Raw genomic sequence first — 26,617 nt, forward strand, 5'->3', positions numbered from 1 at the left:
GGGATGGATAAAGTGGCAGATCTGAGGGAGTGACAGAAAAAGAAAGAGGGAGGGAGAAGAGGAGAATAGAGAGACAGCAGGACCAAACTCACTGCCTTCCTTTCCTCCAGTGCTCTCTCCCTTCTTTCTCCTTGTGACTCCAGGCTGAGATCAACAGACAGGTGAGTTTGACTTTGGCTTCACATCACAATTTATCTCACATTTTGCCTCTGTCCATTTTCCCTCCATCATTCAAGATTACATCCCTGCAGCTGTCTGAACTCATATCTGTTTAACAACCTCAATTTTAGCCCCCATAAGTCTGACTTATTTTTTTAACACATATTTGTTTGTACTGTTGTATGTAGGCTTATGGAAAGCAGAATTTGACTGAGCCCTGACACAATAAGGTGTCTCTCTCATCTTCCAGATCTCCTCTCCTCTTGTTCCTTATCTCTCCAGTTTCTTCCTCTGTATTAGAAGAAAACTTTTTTAAAGGGGTGGTCCAAGGATGAATTAATCATTGCTCATTAACCAAAACGTCTCTCACAGTCACCAACCTGCTGCTTTATTTATGTGTGAGAACATTTTTACGACAGTGTTTATTTGCTTTTGTGTCTGTTGGCTAAATGCATGCAGCTAAGCTTGAGGGTTTGCGGAAAGCCAAAGTTTCCGTTGGCTGGATGGAGAGGCTACTTTTAGCTTGGGTTATTACTCCCTTTGCCCTGACTGGTTCAGACTGAGGGCTCCGTCTTTCACAGTGTTTCTCAAGTTCCCTGACTGTCCTTTAAAGTCTCTGATTATTTTAAAGGATAAAAACATCTATCAATCTTTCATTTTTACTGTGGAATGTCCCATTAGGGTTAGAGGAGAAGTTTCAAATTATATGTTTTGTCAGAGTATGGAATGTGAGTTCCATGGCTTTGCGTGACTTTTTTGGATTTTTGTGGCAACACGTGCATAATGTATTTAGGGGCTCCTGCTTTACATATCTCTTCTCTGTTTTCCCCTCTCTTTATCTAATGTCACATCATTTCTGTTCAGTGCCCATCAGCTCTTTCTTAATTCTCCACTGTGCATTTTTTGTTCCCTATAGGATGCTGTGCCTCAGCTCCCTGTCCACACTCCTCCTCCTGCTTCTCCTCTACTCCCCTCCGCTGTCTGCCCAGGAAGTGCTTGTACGTCTAGCAGGTACAGGCCGGCGCGGTGCAAACGAGGGACGTGTCGAGGTGCTCTACAATGGCGCGTGGGGCACAGTGTGTGACGATGACGTAGATCTTAACCTGGCCAATGTGGTGTGCCGACAGCTGGGCTTTCAACGTGGCTTGACCTGGGCGCACAGTGCCAAGTTCGGCGAGGGTCATGGTATGCCCAATCGTTTAGTTTGGAATAGCTTGCTACTAAAGTTTTCATTGCTTTTGATTCAATAACTTACCACCCTTTCTTGCTGTTAGGTTTGATCTGGTTGGATAATGTGCACTGCACGGGCACAGAGTCCTCTATTGCAAACTGTCGCTCAAATGGCTGGGGAATCAATGACTGCACCCATGCTGAGGACCTGGGGGTCATTTGCAGCCAAGAAAGGAGACCAGGCTCCCCAGCTGTCCCCCTGGAGGAGCCTCCTCCATCATCCAGACGCCAGCCAAGCCAGCCAAGACAGAGAAACCCACCACCATCGCCCCCAGCCCACATCACTTCGTCTTCTGCAAGAGGCCATGAGATTGCCCTTCATCGCAACCCGACTTCTTCCCGTCGCAGCAACATGTCTCCACAGGAAAATGGCCATGAGATCCAGATCTTGAGACGGAATCGAGGTAGTACCAGACCGAGCCCACAGGTGAGCCCGGCTCTGCCACAGGGGCACCAGCTCCCTTCACGTCTGGCAAATGGTGCATCCTACAGGCAGAGACTGGAGACAGCGAGGTCCACTCCACAAGCAATTAGACGAGAGGCTGAGGGACAGACAAACAGGCAGCCTGAACGGAGGAATGACCGGCATCAGCAGCTCAGTGGGAATCATGTCGAACCAGACCCTGTTTATCCAAACGTGGGACTGGAGACTGATGCGCACTACACACAGGTAACAAAAAAAACACATGTATACACGTACACAACTTCTAGTACACACCAAAGAAGTAGCCCATAGTTTTATTCAGACTCCCATACACAACTGTCATTTGCGGAGACACAGGCCAGAGGACATGTATAATTAGAGACAAACCTAAAACCAGACCTTCTCCAGGTCCAGCTCTTATGTAGCCTTAAGTTTAGGACCCAACCACCAGAGGCTCAACAGTCCCTCTCTTAAAACATGCAAGAAACTCAGACCAAAGGAAGCTGAAAGACATCTATCACTTGTGTTTGGCTTCCTTTCTTTTCAACTTGCAGGGTTCACAACTTTCTTTACCATGACACGTATCCTGACACATCAGCCAAACTCTGTGTTTTCTGTTAGTTTCCTTCCTGCTGCCTATGTAATGTGGATGATTAAAGAGCGTGATGATAGGCGTGTAACCTTATCATGTTATTCTTCTCTCAATTGTGTGCTGTCTGCGGATATTTAGCTAAACAAAGTGTTGTTTGAGCAAGGATGACGTCATGTTCATTAATGTGTGCGTGACAAAGATCCATTTTTGTCCCGTGCCAGTCTTTACTTAGGATAAAGCACTCCCATACTCTATAATTAATCATCTTTAAAAAAAAATTGCAGGGTTCTGAAAGGGTTCACTTAGAGGAAGCTCGTCTACGGCCTGTACTGTCCGGCAACCATGGCGGTCTGGTGACGGAAGGCGTGCTGGAGGTGAGGCATGCTGGGAGGTGGCGTCATGTGTGCAGCCATGGTTGGGACCTCAGCAGCAGCCGTGTCGTCTGTGGCATGTTAGGATTCCCTGCTGCAGAGGCGTTTGACCAAAACGCCTACAGGTGAGTGTGTGAGAGTGGAAATGATGGCGAAGGAGGAAGATGTGTGTGTGTGTCTGTGTGTGTGTGTGTGTGTTGTTCTGAAAGGGATGGAAAAGTGCAGTGGACTACACATCCCTTTACGGAATAGGCGGCCCCATTACTGTACCATCCCCCCTGTAGTAGAGGTTAACCACAGCTGCTGTCATTAGTACAACCACACTTGGCACGACGTCCACTGTGGCATTAGCCGAGGCCGGCCGTCTGCCAGGCCTCTCTGCCCCATTGGCTGAGTGGGCCTCTACACAGACCTTTAAAATAGTCCTTGAGAGTGTGTTATTAATGTCAGATCTAGACTACAAGATTATCATCATCATCATCATGGAGTGTGTCCTTACATGAAACCTCCCTTACATAGTTTCTAATCTCATATAATTAAGATGCCCCCAGTGAAAACTGTGTGCGGCAGCACTTTCTAAAGCAAAGTGGCATTTCTTAAAGTCTGAGGACTCTTCTCTGATCAGCTGGTGAGGCAATCATGTCTCTACCAATATTATCAGCTCTAAAAACAACTGCACTGCTGTCTCTCCACCACCAAGCGGACACAGTTAGCGGCTAGCTGATGAACACAGTGAAGCATTTAGCCACTAAAAAGACAGATATTTCCTTCAGGAGTTGGTGGAGACCAAACCATTGATGAATATTTGCCTGGGATTCATCAGGTGAACAGACACATGAGTCCAAATCAAATCATAATGTTGTGCTGTATTTGCCAGATGTAAATATAGGCAACTGTTTGCTACGCTTTCAACATGCTAACTGTAAAGGTGATGATATGTCAGTGTTGTAATCGTAGCTTGTTTCGGCTGGACAAAGTATAATCTTCTAAAGGAATACTTCCCCGCCAAATTACCATTTGTATGTCAATTACTCACCCTTATGCTAAATACACTAAATTAGTGAACAAACCTGTTTTTCTCGCATGCCTTCACATTAAACGAGGAATCCAAAACACAGAAAAGTCTTGATCAATTGAAGTCATAAGGGTCTACATTTAACAACAGCAAAACTATATGAAAACATCTGTTTACAAACTCTCACACAACTCGTGCAGTATAATTTAAGGCTCATTTATCCAGTCGTATGCTCAGTACTTCCCAAACACATGTGTTTTCACTAAAACCTTACAGTTTAAACACTCTTGCAAAAATAGTCTCAAGCACAGACGAGCAGCACACCTACGCTGCGCAAAATGCATGTGTTTGGGTAGTGCTGAGCATTTGGCCTGGATAAATGAGACTTGGATTATACTGCGTGAGTTGTGTGAGACTTTGTAAACTGATATTTTAGTATGGTCTGGCTGTTAAAATGGACTCCTAAAACTAAAATTCAACAAGAATTTTCTCTATTTTTGGAATCTTCGTTCACTGTGGAGGCATGAGAGAAAAACAAAATTTTCTTAACAAATTCAACTTAACACTGGGTGAGTAATTGATTTAAGCGGGATTTATACGTCTGCATCGGATCGACACCATACACATACCCTATGCCATGCACCTCCTCAGAAATGTAACGACATGTCACGGTGAGGCAGACTTCCTGTCTATTTTTGTAAGCTTTCCCTCAGTGGAAACAAAGCTTTTATATACTTTAATTTCACAGATAAGAAACAATAAATTGTGACGATGATATAGCCTCCACAAAATAGCATTTTAAGTCTTGTGTGTGATTTATCCTAACTTCATATGGGCAGAGGAAATCTCCCCTCATTGCTACGCTAATTTATACAATGTAAAATGCCATAGGCTTGTGCTAATAACAAGCATGTTGTATTTGTTTGGAAAATGTGTTAAAAATAAGACACAGTGAACCTTGTGAGTCGTAATAGAGTCAAATTTTGTGATGTTTCGTTTGTTAGATGTTGCTGCTGTCCCTGGATTTATATGAGTAGAGGAAAAGTAGGCTAGCTGCTAGGCTAAGTTATACAATGTAAAGTGCCACAGGATTGTGCTAAAAACATTAGCATGTTGTATTTGTGGGGAAAATGTGTCCAGATAAAGGCAAGTGCTTTGTCTGTGAATGCTGCGAGTTATAGTGAAGCCAGTTTGTGTACTTGTGTTTGAAATTGTTTCTATTAAGCCATGTTTAAAGTGTGTTTAATGTGTGTTTTGAATAAACTAAACTTTACAGCACTTCACAGAAACCCCGCCACCAACTGGTGTTTTGATGTTGTAACTGCAGAGTGACGCAGACACAGTCATTAGGAGGGTTAAATATTCCTTTAATGCAGGCTTAAACAACTGGGTATCTGATACTGTAAAGTTTGAACACTTTGTCTTTTTATCAAAGAGAAAACAAAGATTTGTTCACTGGTAGTCTGTTAGTTGTTGTATGGGAGCTGTGGCTTTTGAATCCCAACAAAACAAACACAGTGTTCTCTCTGCTAAAAATACAATGTGCTATGTGCTGTTTTGCTACAGTCATAAATGCACTTAGTTTAGCGTATAGACAAAAAACCCATTGAGTTACAAAGCTAGCAGGAAAAGAAAACAGACTACTGGTTTCTATTTGTTGTATGTTTTCATAAGTCTTTGATTGTCCCCCAAACACAAATCATTTACTCTACTAATGTCAGGTTGTTATGCTGATTTTGTGTCTATAAATCCAGCTCATCCATCTAACTTTAGCCATAAATACCCGCTTTAGTACCTACACAAACCTTCAAAGCCCTTACACACATACCATAGAAAACCCCCAATACCTCACTTACACACACACACACATACTAATACATGTCTGCCTCCACCCTCTTCGCACTACGAAACCTTACACAAAGTACGTCCCAAGTCCACGTGCACATACAAATAAATACGCAAATATACAGGCACGCTTGCGCACACGCAAACACATCCCTCTGTGTGTCCATCTGTCTGCCCACAGAGGTCTTTTTATGGCTTGGCTAACAGGACGACTGTACTGACCGCTGGCCTGCCCTACACCATCTGTCTCTCCATGTCGCCAATAATTACCCCTTGTGTCCTGCTCTGCTCTGCAACTGGATACAGACTGCTTTTCCTCAGCTGCCCTGTTTACCACCACGGCCACAGCCTAGAAATAAAGAACACTCTCTTATAGTGTGTTATCTCTTAAAGCTTCTTAAAAGCCATGTACTTTGTGAGAAAACTTCAGAATTCCACTTGAATGGATGCTTCAATGTGGTCGAGTAGACCTTTCAAGTCCAAGATGGTGGTTAGCTCGTTGTCCACCATGCTAACTGTCTAAATCTCATGCTAATGTGGACAACAACATCGAAGAAACACCTCAGAGTTGTCTGGAGAAACATCCTATTTCTGTGCCAACAACCCGACCAGCAGCTTGTGTAAAGACGAGACCAGGCCAGAGTGTTGTTTGTTTTTTGTCAACCTCCACCCAGCTACGTGGGAGACGAGTGGAGCAGCCATTTTTGTCCAAGAGTAAACATCTGAGATGAGAAGAAAGGTTTTTTTTTTTGAACAAGCAGTGAGGTGTGTTATTGGCATCTGGTAGTTTTGAAACCGGTATATATGTTGGTGATTGTCCTATTGAAAAAGTTTCCAGAGAAAGAAATTGTGATGTATCTTACACAGTTAGCACAGTGCTTAGTAATACTTTTAAATTGTGTTACACTACAGATTACTGAATATAGCCCTAAAATGTACTTCATAACAAATTCCATTAGATTACTCAAACTAAGCAACATGTTCTGAATACTTTGGATTACTTTTTCTTCACCAATCAGCCGTTCTTTGTCTATTGCGAAGCTTCTAAAGCGAGCAACGGGTATAAATAGAAACAGTGCGTCCAACAAAAAATTAGGTCAAAAAGCACTGCTGGGTCGTTCGCAGCCAGGTAGCACATTCCAATAAAAAACTATCAAACAGTTTCTCACTCGCATCACGTTCAGTTTGGGCACGGTGTTAGAGCAAATAAAATAAAAACAAATAAAGCAATCCCTTCAAGTCATCTGTTTTTAAAGACAGTGCCTGTATTCGGAATACCACTTATTTAAACTGTACCACAACACAGTTACTCATATTTTGTATTTTAAATACATTATTTATTTATTTGCATTTTGTTATTCCCAAACCCCATGTTAGCGACAGCAATCACTGGGATGGCAATGTCGGTCAGACAGTCTGTCCACAGGGTGTTCTCAAGCACTATTTGTATGTATACCAACAAATAGTAATGCACCAGAATTCGTGTATAACCCACGTAATCATGAGCTAGTAATTTGTATATGACCTACATAATCTGGAAGGCTGCAATCACGTGACCAATGTGCTGATGGGAGTAAAGACGGAAGTAATATAGAAAGCTAAAGTCTGCATAAGGAGACAGGTTGGGGTGGTGGATGGGTCAAACAGACACAGGACTTTCCCCTAGGACACCAGTGTTTGGCCCAATCCCATTTCTCCCCCTTAAATCTTCCACTTGGTATTGAGTGCCCTCGTTTGCAAAATAACCCTTGATGAGGGAAGTGAGAAATATGAAGGTAGAAATCTTTCCCTTAGAAATGAGACATTTTATCTTCCACTTCATTGTAAGTGTAGGTTCGGGGCTCCCTTGGAATCTAGGGTGGGTTTTAAGTGTTGAAAACCACTTCCACTACCTCAATTCTGTTTTGGGACACCACTAGCCTAAATGTGAACACATACAACCAAGTGCAAGTGGGTATTTCTAGGGGAAGTGTGGGTACTGGAACAAGCTCTTTGTGACCTGTAAACTTTTGATTACCTTAAAGTATGTTGTCACCATTTTTCTTTTCCTTAACCTAACCTACATTACTTAACTTGCCCTAACACAACCTACGAATCTTTATGTTAAGTATATAACTTTACATGAGTACATATCTTTACCTTAAGTACAAAACTTTAATTAAGTACTTAACGTCACAACGTCATTTATGGGGCGCTAATTCATTAGATATCACATACGTATGAGGATACGCTACTGTCCATCACATTTGATCCAGACTCCAATATCTCGCTACCCATGCCCCCCTCATGATGAATTGTGTTAACTTTTACTATCCTTTCACTTTCCATCTTGTGCTAATATCAGGTCAAAATTTCAATTTGTCCGATGCTTTGGTTTATGTCCGAGGTAAAGAATTGTACTCAAAGCTTTGTTGTGCTCAAGTGCAGCCTCACAGAGCTGCTAGCGTGGCTGTAAACTTTTATTTATATGGATGCACACACGATAACAGTCACATCACATCTTCCCGGTGCTACCCACTGTGTTGGCAGTGGTCCATGCCTGCTCTTCATTGGGGTTTGTGTCCACTGGAACAGCTGTAATTATGGTCTGAGAGATCCACTAGAATATTCTCTTGACTGAACCTGCTGCACACCCTTTGCTGTGTCAGCACTTATTCCCTCTCTGGCCGTGGTGGTTGTTGTTTTTTGGTGTGACTGCCTTTGTCTCGGCCTGTTAAGTTGCTCAGTGCATTTTTACAGCATTTTAAATACTCCCCCACTTTGCTGTGCTTACAAAAGGCGAGCGCTAAAGCCATTTTCCAGCTCCCTTGTTTCATCACGTCCACACTCTCTTTGAGGCTGACACTAACTTCAGTTCTTCTAATTTACTTTAACCCCCTGCTCCTTCTACCCTCCTCAGTTACAGCTTTTTTTATGCCTTTGTGGCAATTATGCTAAAACCCACATTTCATGGAAAGTACATCATTATGACCCCATTGAGTTTTCGTTCCATGGAGGTTGAAGGGACTGTTGAGAGTCAGTCGTGGAGCCAGTGTGGTAACCTGCTGAGCCGATTGTTCCAGTCAGGCAGCTTTGCATTCATGCAGTATAATAACAGGTTATCTCTGCCTTCCTGACAGTCAGATCCTCTCCCCAGTGTGGCTTATGGTATTGTGTGGTCAGGGTTGCATAAAAAAAACACTTGGCATCGAGGCTGAAGATCCTGAGAAGTAAGACAGTCTTCTCCTGGTTAAAAGGATTCAGCAGTGCTGCGGTCACAACCTGTTTGTTGTGCCTGAGGCTCAATGCTGTGGTTCACCTCCCTTCTTTTAAATCTCCTTGCTCCAACTTGTGTCTCTGACCTGACAAAGATCAACACCCACCGTGCTTTTAGCACTCAGTAGGACAACTAAAATGTGTCTGAGTGAAAACCAAGGCAACCCGCTTTCCCTCATCCTGTGAAGTCAGACGATGCCCATAAAAGTTGCCCAGTTCACAGAGACTTACATCACTCGCTCGTTGTTTCCCAGCATGCAGTCGTAACGTCGGGTAAGGACGCTTGGGTTTTACAGACCTTTTGTTTTTACAGAGGCAAGGCAGGGAAAGTTGATATGTACGTGCATATTTCCATGTCTGGTGTGTGTGAACCAACATGCTACTGCTCGACCGCACAGCAGACACTGCCAAGCAGAGCAGGCAATTATATGGGTAGCACTCCCCGTCACCCTCTCCTCTGAGCCATGAACTAACACCCCCCTTGTAGTCTGTCTCTCTCATTTTGATTTACCACCGAGTTATGAAACATTTTAAACTGTGCAGACACACAGATAGGTTCACACAAGCAAATACACACCATCACACACAGCTCACTCATACATATTCCTATTTACATTGCACGAAGAAGCCATAGGATCTCTCACTTCTCATCAACATGAAGAAAAATCCATCCTCCTACATAGAGGTTGTAAAGGAGAAAGAACAGAAATAACGAAAGCAAATAACAGAGAAATAAAGAGAGATACTTACTGCAATGTTTCATCTGATGTGCAATTTAGTAGCAAAGAAAGTTTAGAAAACTAGAAAGTCTGGGGTAAAAAGTTAAATATTTTCCTCAGGAAAATCTGGACTTAAAGGGAGACTCCGTCTTTTTTGGGTTTTTCAAACAGAAACTTCCACTCAGCCGTAAGCAAAAAGCAGTCAAGTATAGAGCACTGATTATTGTAATAACTGAAAGGACCACCCAAAATAAACAAATCTCAGTAAAAGTGAACGCTATATTTAGAATATTATCACCACTCAACTTTCCTGTCGGACAGCCCTTTCTAACAGGAACTGAAGCTGTTATATCGCTCCCTTCAACTCAACTCAACTTCAACTCCTTTCACAAAAACTGTAATTTTACTTTGAAGAACAATACATTCTCACTCTGATCTCGTCACATATCGACATTTGGTCATGGGCCTTCCATGTCCAGAAAAAAGAACAGGGTTTGGCTTCATAATCTTAGGTATACGAATACCTCTCTTCTGGGCGGAGGTTGGTGTTTGTTGGACCCATTAACCACCACTCCCGTCCTCCCCACTCAGACTTTAGCCGCCCTAACTTTCGTTCTTGTGCCACTGCGTTTCCCCCTGACGCCGCCAAACACTGTTAAACTATGATGGCAACTAGCCATATATCATGCCAATGTTAAAGGGCAGCTTTTTATGTCAGTGTCTGACGCTGTAAGTCACTGCCCAAGTGCCAGATTTTGATGGCTTTGGATTCAAGGAGTCAAACTAAGTACAGTCCGTGCTGTCGCAGCAGAGCGTGCGCCATCTTGCCAAGTTGCTTTTGTGCATGTTGAGAGCATGCTCTGTAGAATGCAAGGACTGCTGCTCTTCCACTACCCCATTCATGCTCTCGATTTCCAAGTCCAATTTCCACCTGCAGAAATATATGTTTAAACAATGAAATCCTTTGTTCCAACTGATGTCATACCTCTGGATCAAAGCTAGCTTGTTGTCAAAATGGGGAGTGTTTTATCAGGTTGGTTTCTGCCTCAGCTGGGATACAATGATGATAGTGTAGGTGATATGCACAGGTTATATGTTGGACAGGGTCTCAAACACGCAGAAGCAAATGGCTAAGAAAAACGTCCTAGACCAATAGGTGATAGTCATGGACCTCAATTCCTGCTTGGCTTCGACTGTTTTGTAGCATTCCATGCAGCAGTGATATTATGATGGTAGTGACAGCTCGATCCCCTGAAAAGAACAAGCTAGTCCCTTTCATCATGGACGGGTGATTGTTTGTCAGATCAGAGGTCTGATGTTTGGAGCAGCCAAAAAGTGTAGTTGGTAAATTATTGAGTGGTGTAGTTGCGACTATGTATCTTTGTAACTGCGGAGAGAGTGTATTTTTTAGAGGAAAAGGACTTTGAGCAATGGGTGTTTGTTTTCAGAACATTCTCTGCCTGGATAGGTTTTTGTTGGGTGGAGTGGACACTGGCACTATGTAGGAAGACGTTATTTTTTCCTCAGTGAAATGGAACACAGCAACGCAGATAATTTGCACCCAGTATGCATAGTTGTCATGGGGTAAATGCACAATTTTCCATATTTCTGCACCACATTTTTGTATTGCATTGCTGAGAAGCAGCTTTTAGGCAAACATAGCAACATCATCATGCAGGAACCTATGTCAGGTCATGTGAGACGTTTTTAGAACCGTTTGGGAAAGTAGTATTTTGATGATAAAACATACTTAGATTGAAATTTATTTATTCAAAATTTATTTATATATATTTTATTACATTTCTAGTGGTTGCTAACAAACCCACAGAGACTTATCACTCTACTACGGACTGTTTTAGCATCTTTACTGTTTAGGTTCACTCTCAGCACTCTGGTCAGCTCCATTACCAGCAGCAGAGACCTCTGTACCAAACAACAGATAAAGTTAGTGACTAGCTGGTGAACACACACAGTGGAGCATTTACCAGCTAAAGAGCCAGATATTTTTTTCCATACAGCAGTTTGTCTGGCTCAGGGTTTCTATTGTGGGCCCCTCCAGCCTCAAACACATTTCTCATCTAACGTTGGTACTACTGTGTATGACAACCTGTGGATTACCAGGATACTGGGGTTCTCCTGGAGAGGAAACATGTCCCGTTTTAGGTTGCCAAATATTTAATTGCATCATGAATCTGGTTGTACAGTAAACTCTGCTGCTGTCTATACTTGGTGTTGTGACTCATTTAATTCAGGCACATTCATGAAGGGCGTCAGTCATGCTGCACCTGTCTGTGGTCGCGCTGGTCGATGCAAGTGGTCAGCTCTAGTGTGTGTGTGTGTGTGTGTGTGTGTGTGTGAGTGAGAGAGAGAGAGACAGAGACAGAGAGAGAGAGAGAGAGAGAGAGAGAGAGAGAGTGTCACAGAGGGACACTTCCCAGACTCTGCCTGGTTTGTGAATCATTCTTTTTATTGAATTCTCGTTTTTTTTCTTCTTCACTTTTTAGGTTTAAGCATGGTGTGTGTGTGTGTGTGTGTGTGTGTGTGTGTGTGTGCCCAGGCGTAGGGGGCCTCATTTTGTGTATACACAGTGTTTCCCTTTACAGTTTGACTCTAGTTTAAGGTAATATCCATGAAGCTAGACACCGTTTACTGAACCCTGTTGGAGTTGGCAGACCTCAGTAAGGAAGAGGATCAATGTATAGTGGCTTATTCATATTTTTAGGATTTTTTTTCTGCATGGATGCCCCAAACCAGACATCCACTGTAGACATATAGACAAACACTGAAACAGAAATACGCCTGACTGTAGAAATGGAAGATCTAAAAAAAAGTTATGACAAGAAGGTGGTGGTTTGAGAGGAAAGAAAGGAAGAAAGAGGGAGTTATGTGATCCGTTATTGTAAATCTCCCCGTCTCCTACATGAGGACTATGTTTATCCAAAGACACACACGCCCTTCCCAGCATGTTGTCTACATAGCTTTCAGTTTGTTTATTTAAGGTTTGATGGACAGAATGGAGGAGTAGGGATGTTGAGAGGAGGAGAGAGGATGATTGAGGAGGAAAGATGTGAGTGGACAAAAGAGTGGATTGTGTGTGTAGGGCAGCTGGTTGTTTAGTCTACACGATGTAAAGATGCACAGTTGTAACTCCGGAGTGTGATGTTCTCGTTCTTTCAGGAAACTGTGGGACTCCAAGTTGGCCGATCCATCCGCAAGGTAAAGTCAACATCTGCTCTCTGAAGGATTTAACTTGTGTTTCAGAGATTATGAGCAGTGTGGCAAACCCCAAATAAACTTCTCCTCCACCTCTTTCCCCACCCAGGCTGAGGACACAGATCGGTAAGAAGGCCTACTGGGTGGAGAAGATGCAATGTCAGGGCACGGAGGTCTCTCTGTCGCAGTGTCAGGTCCTGCTGTCCCTCCCCAGGAGTGATGTACCGTGCCGTGACGGCATGCACGCTGTGGTCCGCTGTGTCCCTGGATCCCAGTTCACACGCTATGGCAGAGCACCTGCACCACCTGCCGTGCCGGTTAGTGTGCAGGAAGATGTTGAAACAAATGTGTTAAAATCAAAGGATGAGTTTAATATTTCATATTACTTATTGGTTTTCTTGCTGAGATCAATACCGCTCTCATGTTGGTTCACTAAATATGATGCTACAGCCAGGGCAGTTAGCTCAGCTTAGCATAAATACTGGAAGCAGGAGATAAGGTAACACATTAAGGAGACTTTTCAAAGGGTTTTATATCCTCAGTAACGTCTTTCCCTAGGCCAAATGTTATGTATGTAAGGTATGTTTTCCTGGTTCAATATGTTGAAATCACCCACCTACCTTGAAACCTTTACCCTCAAATTTGCAGGCAAGACAGTTTTCTTATTACCCCGCATCTCCACAGTGGCTGAATTGATTTTTACCAGTCAAACTGCATCTAAAACATCCATAAATCTTTGTGCTTCTGCTATTTGAAGTCTCACATTATAAGTTTACATCAAGAGACATAGGACCCTGGGAACATAGGGATAACACAGAGGGGGAAACTAGCATTAGCATGGCTCTGTCCAAAGTAATTTTATGAATTAACATTAATGTAATAACATGTGCCAGGTCTAGAATTACTTCCAGAGTTAGATGAGATTGATATCACTCTCATATCAGTGCAGTACTTATGAAGCAATCCAACATAGTCTCACAGAAATACCTGAAATGGATACAACCTCTTAACAATGAATTGAATTGAATTGAATTGAACTGAATTGAACTGAATTGAATTGAATTGAACTGAACTGAACTGAATTGAATTGAATTGAACTGAACTGAACTGAACTGAATTGAATTGAATTGAATTGAATTGAACTGAACTGAACTGAACTGAACTGAATTGAACTGAACGTCCATTTCATGTATTTCTATGAGACCGGGCTGAGCAACCAGCAACTGGTTACTTGGCTCTGTTCATAGGTGACAAAATCTGCCTGCCAGCACCACTAATGAACGCATTACATCTGGATTGTTTTATCTGCACAAAACTACAAATTGCAGTTCTACATGGTCTTTTTTACCATGCTGACTTTAGACAGATCCAAACTAGCAGTCCCCTGACCCCCTTCTGTCCCTGTTAAGCTAAGCTAAGATAAGCTAAGCTAACTATCCTAGCAAAAGGAACAGCCCATGGAGGTCGACACAAGGATCTCAGATTAACATTTATATTTTTTTTTTAACAAGAGCGTATAAGAAATGTCTTTTAGAACAATATGATTTTAGACAAAAAAAAATCATAGTAAAATGTATATATAACATCTACAAATATCATTATCATGCTGATATAAGGTTTATTAAGCCGTCTAACTGCTCTGAGAATGTAGCGCAGAGCATCCAAATGCCAAGTATAACATTTTCAAATCAATTCACATTCCTCCATTTCTTACCTAAACTCTTCCTTTTTCCTCCAGCCTGTCGTGCGTCTGAAGGCAGGGTCCCGCCTCGGCGAGGGCCGTGTGGAGGTGCTGAGGGAGGGCAAGTGGGGCACCGTGTGTGACCACCTGTGGGACATCACTGCGGCCAGCGTGGTCTGCAGGGAGCTGGGCTTTGGGACAGCCAAAGAGGCGCTCACCAAGGCTCAGCTGGGACAGGGTAAGATAGGACACATAAACATAGCCACACACATAGTGTACATAAAGTGCACTCTGAAGTCTTTCTGGTGCTTTCCAGTGATGCATTCACTCACCATGCCCGGTGAGGTCATGGTGGGGAACATTTGTATGCTTAAACAAAACTATGACTTTATTTGTAGTTTTATCCTAAAGTGAGCAGATAACCTCATTCAGGAAATCATAGAGTACAGATCTGATAGCCACCTATGTGCTGAATAGTACAAACTTTGAATCAGTGCCTGAGTACTGCATGCTTTCTGAGTATGATCAGTTTAGCTCAGCGATCCTGGAGACTAAACACTTCTCAGCCTAAATGTCTGTTGCTAAACGCAGCACTCCAGGAACCATGAGCCTGAGCAGACAAATAAACCCAGAGAAAATGTTTACAGCCTGACTTCTACTTCTATCGCAGGAGCTGATTGTTGAGGAACTCTACCCATGACCAATTATACGAGTGTAAACTATGCTTGGAGGTTCCAGCGACAAAAACAGTGGCATGTGTTGTTGTCAAAATAAACCTGTTGTATGTGAAAAAGTTAGCTCAGCTTTGAAATCAGGATGTCAGGCAATCAGCAGTGAGCAGGACTGTGATTACTTTGGCACTGCTTTTGTTGTGAGCATGAGAGCACAGCCGCTAAACTGTCCAGCAATAATAGAGTTAAACATTTTCCTAGGAAAGAGACCCTGCTTTCACACACTTTCACACACAGTTATTGTCCTTTTTTTTCTCTCGCCGCACCTCTGCAGTAACTCTGTAATCACGTTCATTTCCTCCCATTATCTTTCTGCCCAAACGAGCACATAGCATGTCCCATAATGGTGGCTGCATTTCCTTCTCTCTACTTTACTTAATGAAGTAATTCATGGAAATTCATTTGAGTGTTACTTTAGGGCTCTATTAAAGTAGGTGCTATACTGCAGTTATGTCTAAATAATGAACATGGTTAAGTGTCAAAATGGAGCACTGTGGCTTTTAAATTCTCAGGCCAGTTTACCAGAGCTGTGTGAACATATAGGAGATGACTCTGTGCATTATAGGAGTGACATTAAGGCTCACTGTCAGAGGGGAGCAGCTTGAAGCTGGACTTGATGACATCATTAGCTATTTAAAGCCAAATTATAGGGCTTTAGCCTGGGCCTCACACACCTACACAAAAACACTGATGTGTTCAAAGATTTTCCTCCATTTTGCCATTTTTGTTACTATTTTAGTTTATAAAGCATGGTCCTGGTGTGCATGGAGCTGCACAGAGTGTACAGTAATTTAGACAGAAAGCTCTCTGGCTGAGCTCAGAGCCACATCAGAAGTCCCGATCATGTCTGGGCTTTTAATCCTTCTCTGTGGACATCTGTGGCTGCAGAGCCATCAGGTTCCTTTAAGTACCATGTGCATGTTCATGTCTTTTTGCATGTGGCCTATGGTTTGTAAGACACATGTGAATCAATCAACTCCACGCCCTTTCTCTGTAGGTACCGGCCCCATCCATATGAACAGTGTGCAGTGCACAGGCAGGGAGAGGTCGGTTACAGAGTGTGTCTACAGACAGGTGCCGCTTTACAGCTGCAAACACAACCAGGATGTAGCTGTACGCTGCAACGTGCCCAACACTGGCGTGCAGGCCACGGTGAGAAACACACAAACACACGCATACACACACACACACACACACACACACACACACACACACACACACACACACACAGGTATTTAGTAGTGTGACTGACAAGAAAACACTGTCTCCTCCCTGAACCTTCAGGTGCGTCTGGCAGGAGGCAGAGAGCCCTCAGAGGGACGTGTGGAGGTGCTGATGGAGGTCAGAGGGGTGAAGCGCTGGGGTTCCGTCTGCAGCGAGAACTGGGGCATCAATGAGGCCATGGTGGTCTGTCGACAACTGGGCTTAGGCTTCGCATCAAGAGCTCATCAGGTAAACAACAGATTAGAACTTTTTTTGCAAGTTTTTGCTTCGTTTTTTCCTCTTTGGTCTCTGAGCTTTTGTTCTGTGTGCTCCGATAGTTCCTTCTCTCCTCTTTCTCTCTCCATCCTGCTGTTTGTGTGTCTGTGCTGTGTTATTACTGAGGCCTGAGGTAATTACAGGCTTCTCAAACGTCCACTTCCAGTGCACCGAAAATAAAAGAGGGAAAGTGAGGCGAAGAGAGATCGGGAGAAATTCACAGAGCAAACAGACTGAAAATAGAACTGTGCATGGAAAGGGCAGCGTGAGTGTGTTTTAAACAGGGGCTGCAGGGAACATTTAACAGGCAGTTTTAAAATTGTGAAAAAGAGTGGAAAATGTGATAATGTGCACTGATAGTTCCTATAAAAAAATGGCTTTTCTTTCTTTATAGCAGAGTTTGCCTTCAGCTTGGACATTTTTCACGTCTTATTGTCATTATTCCATAAGTGTTTAACACAACTGAACAAACTTATGATTCTGTGTGTGAATTTGTTCCCTTCTTGTGTCTCTGTGCAGGAGACCTGGTACTGGCCTGGCTCTGCAGATGCTGGGGAGGTGGTTCTGAGCGGAACTCACTGCATCGGCACTGAGATGTCCATCCAGCAGTGTCGCAGAAACACAAATGTCTACTGTCCCAGAGGAGGAGAGGGCAGGGCTGCAGGAGTCACATGTGTAGAAAGTGAGTCCAAAACCAGCAAACACACACGGACACATTTGTATTTGTTGTGCAATGTTTGTTAAAGGGGAACTGCACAGATTTCACACATCAGTGCCTCGGGGAACACTGCTGCTCTATGGAAAAAAGTCGCAACAAGCTTTTTGTGGCTTTAGAAGGAGCTGCGTGAAGTTTGATTAATCGCCTCCAGTGATGTCACTTGAGTCAGCATCGGTTGGGTCTGAAAACTGCAAGTCTGAAAATGAAACAAAATCTTGAGGTGTGAAGCAAGAAAAAAGTGAGCTTACCAGACCTCTGTAGCCAGCTCCTCGTCTCTGCTTGAGACTACATTAGTTGTTATTAGCATAACGCATTTGTATCTATAGCCACTTTCACACATGCACTGCAACCCTGAACTAACATATAGAGGAGCTGTATGTGAGGAGGTAAATGTCCAAATCTGCTGGACCGGACCTTAAACAGACTGTATCTTGCCAGCTCCCTAATACAAAGCCCATATAATGTCCAGTGGAGTTGGAGTGGAGTTGCTTTCAGGGCATGGGCCCAAGTACTCGGACGAAACAAGTATCTTGTATAATAATGTATTGTTTTCATGCATTTTTTTTTACAAGTATAATCAGAGTAAAATGCATCAGTATTCATACTCATGATGAAGGAAAATATCTTACACTTGTGATAAAAAATGATCTGAAGCTAAACCCTGAGATTGTTCTGTAAATAGTTTTCTGATAAATAATGAATATAGCAACTTCTGATCAACCCGTATCGATTTCAGGCTTAAAATAACAAGTTGTTGTTAGACCACACCCATTTCAGGATTAGGCCACACCCACATATAGTATATACCCCGCCCATTTTAAGTACAGATATGGACGCAGATCTTTTATTTGGCTGAACAGATACAAATACAGATGCAGATACCTGTGTACTCAGTCATCCCTAGTTTGTGTTACAATGAATGGATTACTGCCAGAAAGGGCGTTATGGCAGAAAGCCCTGAAGGCAATTTTCTCCCACGTGCGCATAAAACCATAAGAACACAAACATCCGAGGTTGAAGAAGAAGGGTCATTTACATGAGGACGCCAATAGAAATGTCTAACTGGAAAGAAGAAAAGATTCTGGAATTTCTGTCAGTAAGGACCGATGCAGACATCAGACAAATTCTAGGAACAGGAAGAGACTTGGTTGTTTGTGGCTATGTAAACAAAACACTGCGATTTCTGCAGTGTACCCTGCTCCTGGACGCTCTCCCCGGGTACCAATACTAGCCTGAGACTGTTACACTACGTCTGACATGGACAATCTCCTGAAATGTCCAGACTTGGCTCTCTGGATATTGTCAGGAGTTCATATGAGAAAACAGCTTTTGACTAAACTGTCAGTAGTGGGGTTGCATTGTGGGTTATGTAGGCAACAGGTTTGGACAAGGAAGAAGAATTCATGGATGTATAAAGAGAACTGGATACAGATTGGGAGGTGGGCTCATCTCTATGAAAGTTGCTCAGTGGCACATGAAGCCAAAAAAGTTTGACCCCCTGGGTGTAAAGTTACCTGGATTTTCCGCATCATTTGGTCCATAGAGCAGGCACACTAGAGACTTTCGCCAGCCGAGTGATTAACTTCCAGTTTAGCTCTCCTCTAACTTTAATGGAAATAGAATTCTTCTAGACTTTCCAAATGTTATCAGATCAAATAGACCAAATCTCATATGGGCTGTGATGCTATTAAAAACTTATCCAATCATTTAGCCTACAGATTTCTTTTTCCCAATGTAAGTCCATAGAAAGTCTTTTTGGGCCCAATAGCATTACACGATGAACCCAGAAGTTGTAATTCCACTGTTTGGCCACGAGGAAAACAGGCTTCAAATTCTGGAGGACTTTTGGGGGGTCTAGTGGAGTAAAAAGAAACCTCTTTAATAGTCCATCATGACTCGCAATGCCAATGGAAATGCAATTATAAATCAATAGAGTGCTCTCGTAATTAAACTCTGACCCTCTGTCCCTGCAGCTGCTCCTGACCTCGTCCTGGATGCTCAGCTCGTTCAGGAGACGGCCTACCTGGAGGACCGACCCCTCCACCTGCTCACCTGCGCTAATGAAGAAAACTGCCTGTCCTCCTCTGCCGCAAGGATGAACTGGCCCTACGGACATCGCCGCCTGCTCCGCTTCTCCTCCCGTATCATGAACCTGGGCCGTGCTGACTTCCGACCCCGAGCCAGCAGAGAAAGCTGGACATGGCACCAGTGTCACAGGTAAGTCTGGAGGGGAGGAGACATTGACAGTGTTTTCTCCAAGCCATTGTGTCACTCAGAGGAGATTTCAGGTTTTCGTTTTAACCAACAGCTGCTCATTTTACGCCCTCAGCCAGATAGGGAGTAACTATGTGGTGACTTCAACTGCTGCAGGGTTTGGTTGGAAATAAAAAGCTTCATAACCTCCGTGGCACAGGACTGGGCACCATAATGAAGTGGCACAAGAATAAAGAAGCACTTAAGAAAGAACACTGGTGCTACCAGAAGTCAGAAAACTTATTGACTGCGGCAAAAGATGAATGGGCCTGTAAGATTTGGCGAATGAAATTGGATCACAGTACTGGACTATAAATAACCCAACACATATAAAAGTCTGTTATTTAGCTCAATAAACACAATCTTTTACCCTCCAAAATGATGTTTACAATAAACATCCTCCTCACTGGTCACCCAGTTGTTACAGTCAGAGCCATGACTGCACTCAGAGCACCCTGGCTTCTTATCTCCGCGGTTGTGGTTTCGTGTCCCAAAACGAGAGGCACAGCTCGGTGTCTCTCCCAGCCACAACCCAATCACTGCCTCCTCAACCAGCAAACACATGGTCTGACTTCTGGTACAGTCTGTTTTGGGAATGGCTCTGTAATGAGAGAAAGAGTGCCACCAAACTGATATCTATCTGCCTATTTGTGTTGTTTTTTTTAACAATTGTTGCCTGTGATCTGATTGATGCCTTTGCAACAACATAGCAGGATTTATGGCGGCTATATTTCAGATGAACCTCAGGGTTTTTTTTTCACAGGCTGATGTAGGTGTGCACAAAAAACGCAGTAAATTAAATGGAGATCTGTCTCTGTCTTCCTTTTCTTCCTTCACACATTAATCATGTCATCCTGATCCAATTCCCAGGCACTACCACAGCATTGAGGTGTTTACCCACTATGACCTGCTGACGTTCAACGGGACCAAGGTGGCAGAAGGTCACAAGGCCAGCTTCTGTCTGGAGGACACCTACTGCCCTGATGGTAAGACATGATTACAGATTAATGTCACATAAATCTGCTTCCTGAGGGAAACATCTGGAAACGAGAGCAGAGTTCGTGACAAACAATCAAGAATACATAAAAGTGCAAAGCTGAAATCCCATAATGAGCATTCAAAGTCAGACTGTAAGATCAGGGGCCAAGCCTAAATTGATCTTGGCTTCACAAAGCCCAGACAGCTTTACGCAGCTTAGATCCTTTCTATTCATTTGAAAGTCTCCAAAAAAGATCTGGTTTTTAAATCATTTTGTTATAATTTCAGGCTGGCGGTAGAAATTCAAATCTACAGCGACTGACAGCGAAGACGATTTACACTTTACAGTTGTCTCTTTTTATCCCTCCTCATTTGTTTACAACTTTTTTTCTCTACCAGGTATCCATAAGCGGTACGCCTGCTATAACATGGGTCAGCAGGGCATCTCAGTTGGGTGCTGGGACACCTACCGCCACGATATTGACTGCCAGTGGATCGACATCACAGACATACGACCTGGTGAATACATCTTCCAGGTTAGGGAAAAAAAAGCATCTTCTAAATCTTAATATCACTTATTGTGGTGTGCTCAGCTGTCTGTAGAGTTAATTGCGAAACTGTTAGTCCAATAAGAGTGCAAAGAAAAAAAATAATCTACCTTCAATCTTCATGGTGAAATCGCATCATCTAAGTAGCTTACACAACCTCTTAGATCGGGCGTGAAAGCAAAAAAAAAAAAAGTTTCAACAGAGTTTCAACATCTGAAGGGGCACATGAGATAAAAGTTAAAAGACTATAATTTGGGCTAAATGGCTCTTGGCTGGTGTACCATTCAGGTGTACAGTATGCATGTAGTTTTAAGGGTGTGTGCATATTTAAGGAAAGTGAATTTAGTCTGGATTTATATAGAAAGTAGACCTGCTATTAGTCCACCCTCTCAGTGCTTATTGGCAGTGGAACAGCTCTGTCAGCACTTTACATTTCTGCAGAGAGAGTTTTGTGTTTGAAAGCAGACTTTGTTACATGTCTCGTCCATTTCTAGACATCCAATCTGCTGTGGTGACCTACTCATCTGTCCTCCCTCTCTGTCATTTGTTCTATTTTTTCATGGCAGCTCAGTGGCAGCAAAGTGATGATGTTTACAGTTTGTCATTATTTTCGGAGTGTTTACATAAAATCAAGATGTTTACGTGTGACTTGCTTTTGCACGTGTGTAAATTGCATGCAGGGCTGGTCCGTCCATACGCATGCGACGAGCCCCGTCTTGAGAGATAAAACCGAACGCATGTCATAAAACAAAGATCCACTGTTGCCACGACGACGTGACCCAGCGGCACTTTGTGGCCGTGACTGCGGTTGAACAGTAGTTGAGCTGCTCATAAATTTGTGTAAGAAGTGAGAGACGGAGGGAGGGCGCAGATGCTCGCTCGTCTTTCATGCAGCTGGGTGTTTCTCTGAGTCTTTACCAAGAATCGCAGGGTGGCGGCCTTTTTTAGGACTATACATTTAGACCGATGAGTCACGTCCACCTCAGCTTGATTGCTCCTGATTGCTCCGTCATTTGAAAATCAGCTGCACAACCTCACAGTCTTTTTACATGACAGTGACGACCTTTCATTGTACTGTAAAACAGGCTGCGGGCCCTTTGTTTCACATTATTACAAGAGCTTTTAAAAGGGCATCAGCTGCCACCCAGTAAATATGGCCTTTTACACTGGGACTATAAAATATGTGCTGAAATTATTGGCTGCACTCTACATGCAATATTAAAAAATATATGAAGCTCTTGACACCAAATTTGGTTGAGAATTTAATGAAAAAGAATCATAATTATGAATATTTTACATCTCAAATCTTTGCCTGTAAATATAATTGGCACCACAAAATTTATACTGTACTTTAAAAAATGAAACAGGGTTGCTTTGTTGAGTATGTGGTCAGGTTATCTGTTTGATGTGTGCATCGGGAAAATACATTTGTGTGCTTTTCTTATATACTGCAGGCAGGCAGGCAGACAGGGTGGAAAACAACAAACCATGGCAACCAACCATGGCTACAGCCTAATGATAGGCTGCGACTTAAATCCAAACCCACAACTGTAATCTGCATCTCTAGCCCTTTTTTTTAACTGCATGGAGATAACAGTGGAAAGTGATGTCATGCATCACTTGAACTCCTAATTTATACATCATGAGCCTTATAGAAAAGGAGAGAACAATAATCCTGTGGCTTCTCAGTTGAACTTGTAGAAGACCAGTTGTTTCCTAACTGTCTGACGTGAAGTGTTGCTTTCTCACTTGTTTCTTTTATTTTATTAAACAGTCCCTCCACAATTAGGCAGAATTAGAATCTATTTATGATGATAGGGAGGGTTCAGGGTTGGGGCTGCAGTATTAAGAGGCATTTGCTTGGATTTTGATCCATTAATTATAGACATGTTTTAAAAATCCATACATGTATTCTTACAGAGACTTTAAACAAATATAATATAATATCATCTGCATACAGGGAAATACAACTCATGTGTGCATCTGTTAAGCCCAGTTCAGACCAAAGATCTGCGATGAGTTGAAATGTGCAACTACTTGCAATATGCTGTTCCACAACGTTCTAAAAACCAGCCAGCCAATGCAACTAGATGAGACGGTGTATCATCTCTATGCAACAACTCTCTGTGTTTCCATTCTGATTGCAGCTTTTCTGGCTTATTTTGTGGCTGAATATAATTTGTAGCTTCTAAAATACATCCGACACCGGAACACATAAGGACGGAATGAGAGAGCTTGGCGTGGGCAGAGCACCTGCCATAGCAAGTAAACATGCCATCTGCAGTTATTTTGACTTGACCAGCGGACTTCACTACAAGCTGATTGACTTGAAACAGATAATGTGATTTACATTCTAAAACCAGCCGCAGGTTATTTGACCAGCTGCAAAAGTTGCAGGTGACACCATCAGCTGGCTTAAGTCGAGCTCAGACAGCTAGTTCACACCATTGCAACTTTTCTCTGTAACGTTCTAAAACGGTTTCGTCTGGTCACAAATCTTTGGTCTGAGCTGGGCTTTACAAGCTGGGATGTTATAACTGCCTTTGCAAGTGGTTCAGTTGCAAAGAGCTGTGGAGATGAGTCAGCCTTTTCTGTGCAACTGTTGCAATAGGGAGGGAAATAGGGAGGACAGGACACCTATCATTACATAGGCTATTTACAAAGTTGAAATATATACCTAACATACTTATTATACTTTGTAGGGTTTGCATATTGTTAAAAGTTGTCCTTTAATAAATCCTGTCCATCTTGTCTCTCGTCTATTTCCTTTTACAGGTGGAGGTCAACCCTTCCTTAGACATGGCTGAGTCTGATTTCCAGAACAACGTGATGCGCTGCAGATGCAAGTACGACGGAGCACGAGTTTATATGTTCGGATGCCATGCAGGTAGAGTGTGGAGACTTTTTCAGTGCACATGCATTTTTACATCTCAATACTTCCCCTATTTGTTGCTATGAATTCTACTTGTTTTCTTTGTCTGTTTTCATCAGGTGATGCTTACAGCGCAGAGGTGGAGGACTTGTTTGACCACCAGCGTCAGATCTCCAACAACTTCCTGTGAATTAAGGAACATGCAGATTTAAGGACAGAACAACTGTACAACTCCTTACCACACCTCAACATGCCATGGGAAGGAGGTTGAATGACAATGACATGCCAGTAAATAGAAAAATGAGGGCCTGAGGGAGGAGGGTGGGGGGGTGAACTGGTATGGTATGGTTTGGGAGAGACTTCATGCAAATATGACTAATTAGGATCCTGTGACTGATTGTCACCTGCAATGACTGTTCCTGTTAGAAAGTCAAAGAGATTTAAGGAGACATGTAGGAAGAGGAAAAGACCACAAGTTAAGAAATACGACCAAAGTTGGTCTTCACAAGCATCATGTCACCACGATAAAACGTAGAGTAGTTCACAGTTTCAAAAGCGTGTGCTGAATTTTGTAACAAATTGAATTCCCTTGATCAAAATATATAAACCACAGTTAACAAAGTAATGACGTGAAGGCACATGAGAACAACACATCCTTTACTTTCACAGTACACCATCAGGCTGTCGTCCATGTAATATCAACCCAGGTATCAGACTGTCAACCAAACTCTGTACATGCTTCCTGTGCTTTCACTGTCCACATTACTAATGCAGTATTTACTGTTACAACTGTGTGGTTAAAATGAGATTTTTTTTTTAATTTCATGGTGCTATTTTTGCCTTATTTGAATAAATATTGTAATGTATTGCAAATGTATTGTCATGTACAGTTTTATATTACCTCTCTGGAATATTGTTCTTTAGGTCTCTAATTTATGCAGAATTTTAATGTACTTTTGAGTTGAAACTTGTCCCTGTGTGGCTGTGTTTTGTATTGTTAATTTTATTATGACAGATATTTTCTCGTTTGTTTTTTGACCTGTTTAACATCGGTAACATCAGATGAGATGTGGTTGTACCACGGTATTGCGCCTTGAACAGGACTTGGTAATGGTAGTGAAAGAATAAACATCAGACTGACAAACTCTATGTTTATTTGAGGCATGGTTATTTGACTGCAGAGTTTTCTGATGCAGAACAAAGATAATGGCTAATGTTACAGTTTCTGCAGAAGATTTGGGGAATATGCAAACTAGCTAATTGAGATTCCCTTGTTTAACATAGTAAAGATAAATGATAAATAGTCAAGTTGTCTCTTGACAGCAGTTTATACAGTGCCTTGTGCTAGTTTGTCTGACAGCATGCAGACTCCTTTGTTTCCTTCAGCAGATTTAAATAAAGATCTACAGTAAAAAGATTGAAGCTTCAACAACAACTGGGTTTCCCATCTTTTCCCAGGGAGCCTGAGCTAACCCGTATTTTATGGTTGTTTCCAACCTCATTGCCACTGATGAACACATACAAACACTGTGGAAACTTTCACAGCTGCCCATTGTCACATTACATAGGCTATACTTTTAAAACGTGACCTACTTCTGCCTTATTTCCCCCCCCCCCTTTATGAGTTGGAGTATAATTTTCACTTTCTATAGGTGAAAGGACAAAATAAAGAATAATACAAAGTACAAAAAGAAAGTGATAGACATTTTGCAGATTTTGAGACTGGCTGCAGTGGGAGAATGCTGATGTTGACTGTTAATGCTTTCTCTAAGGTGATGACTAACTATCCTTTATCTGTGGACATAAAAAATAACTCATACTCCATTGTAATGTGCCAACACATCCCTGAACACATCATATCATGTCCAGCATCTTTTATTATCATAGGCCTACATATTAATCAACTGACAACCCCCAGAGCTGAAAAATGAGGCCAGCGCAAAATTGATAAAAATAGTAGTTCCTCTAATGACCACTTAAGGTTGGCTCGAAAACTTCACAGCAGCCTGGTACAAAAATAGTTTTGGTCTGTACGATTGTACATGGGCTGAATTTTTAAATATCTCACGTGTTTAAATTCATACAAATACAGTCACCTTGGGTCACTTCTGGCTCCAAAAACCCAAGACGACCAAAATGTCAAACTTGAGTCCACAAACCAATGGATGACATCATGGTGGATACATACATTATTCAATACAGTCTATAGGATGAACCCACAAGCCCCATGATTAAAGCAGGACTTGTGTTTAGGAGCTGCCTCTGCAGCCACTGCAGCTACGAGTGACAGTTAGGCTATGTGATGATGCTTAATGCTAAATACTGTTTCGCATTTAGCTTACATGCTATGCTGTTGTAGCAGAAGCACAAAGGGAGACGAGTGACAAAAGCTGTGTTTGGAATTGTATACTAACTTATTGCCTGTATATTCAATCTGTACGTACTGCCTACTAACTGTACAATTAAGTATTCCATTACTAACAGACTGTACACACTGAAATATAAAATAACTACGCTCAGCAGTTCTCGCATGT

The 26,617-nt window shown here is 42.5% G+C and overlaps 1 protein-coding gene across 1 annotated transcript; it reads left to right on the forward strand.

Moving 5' to 3' along the window:
• Window positions 1–20: 20 nt before the first annotated feature.
• On the forward strand, window positions 21–25,232 carry LOC117254861 (lysyl oxidase homolog 4-like). Its single transcript, XM_033623301.2, has 15 exons — window positions 21–161; window positions 1,076–1,344; window positions 1,434–2,059; window positions 2,690–2,901; window positions 12,788–12,826; window positions 12,933–13,140; window positions 14,562–14,742; window positions 16,233–16,387; window positions 16,520–16,687; window positions 17,234–17,396; window positions 19,406–19,649; window positions 20,556–20,671; window positions 21,063–21,199; window positions 23,987–24,098; window positions 24,203–25,232. The coding sequence occupies exons 2-15, from the start codon at window positions 1,077–1,079 to the stop codon at window positions 24,271–24,273; spliced, it is 2,700 nt and encodes an 899-aa protein (XP_033479192.2). The 5' UTR covers window positions 21–161; window position 1,076; the 3' UTR covers window positions 24,274–25,232.
• Window positions 25,233–26,617: the final 1,385 nt, after the last annotated feature.

Source organism: Epinephelus lanceolatus, chromosome 3 (genome assembly GCF_041903045.1).
Source record: "Epinephelus lanceolatus isolate andai-2023 chromosome 3, ASM4190304v1, whole genome shotgun sequence".
NCBI classification, from domain to species: domain Eukaryota; kingdom Metazoa; phylum Chordata; class Actinopteri; order Perciformes; family Serranidae; genus Epinephelus; species Epinephelus lanceolatus.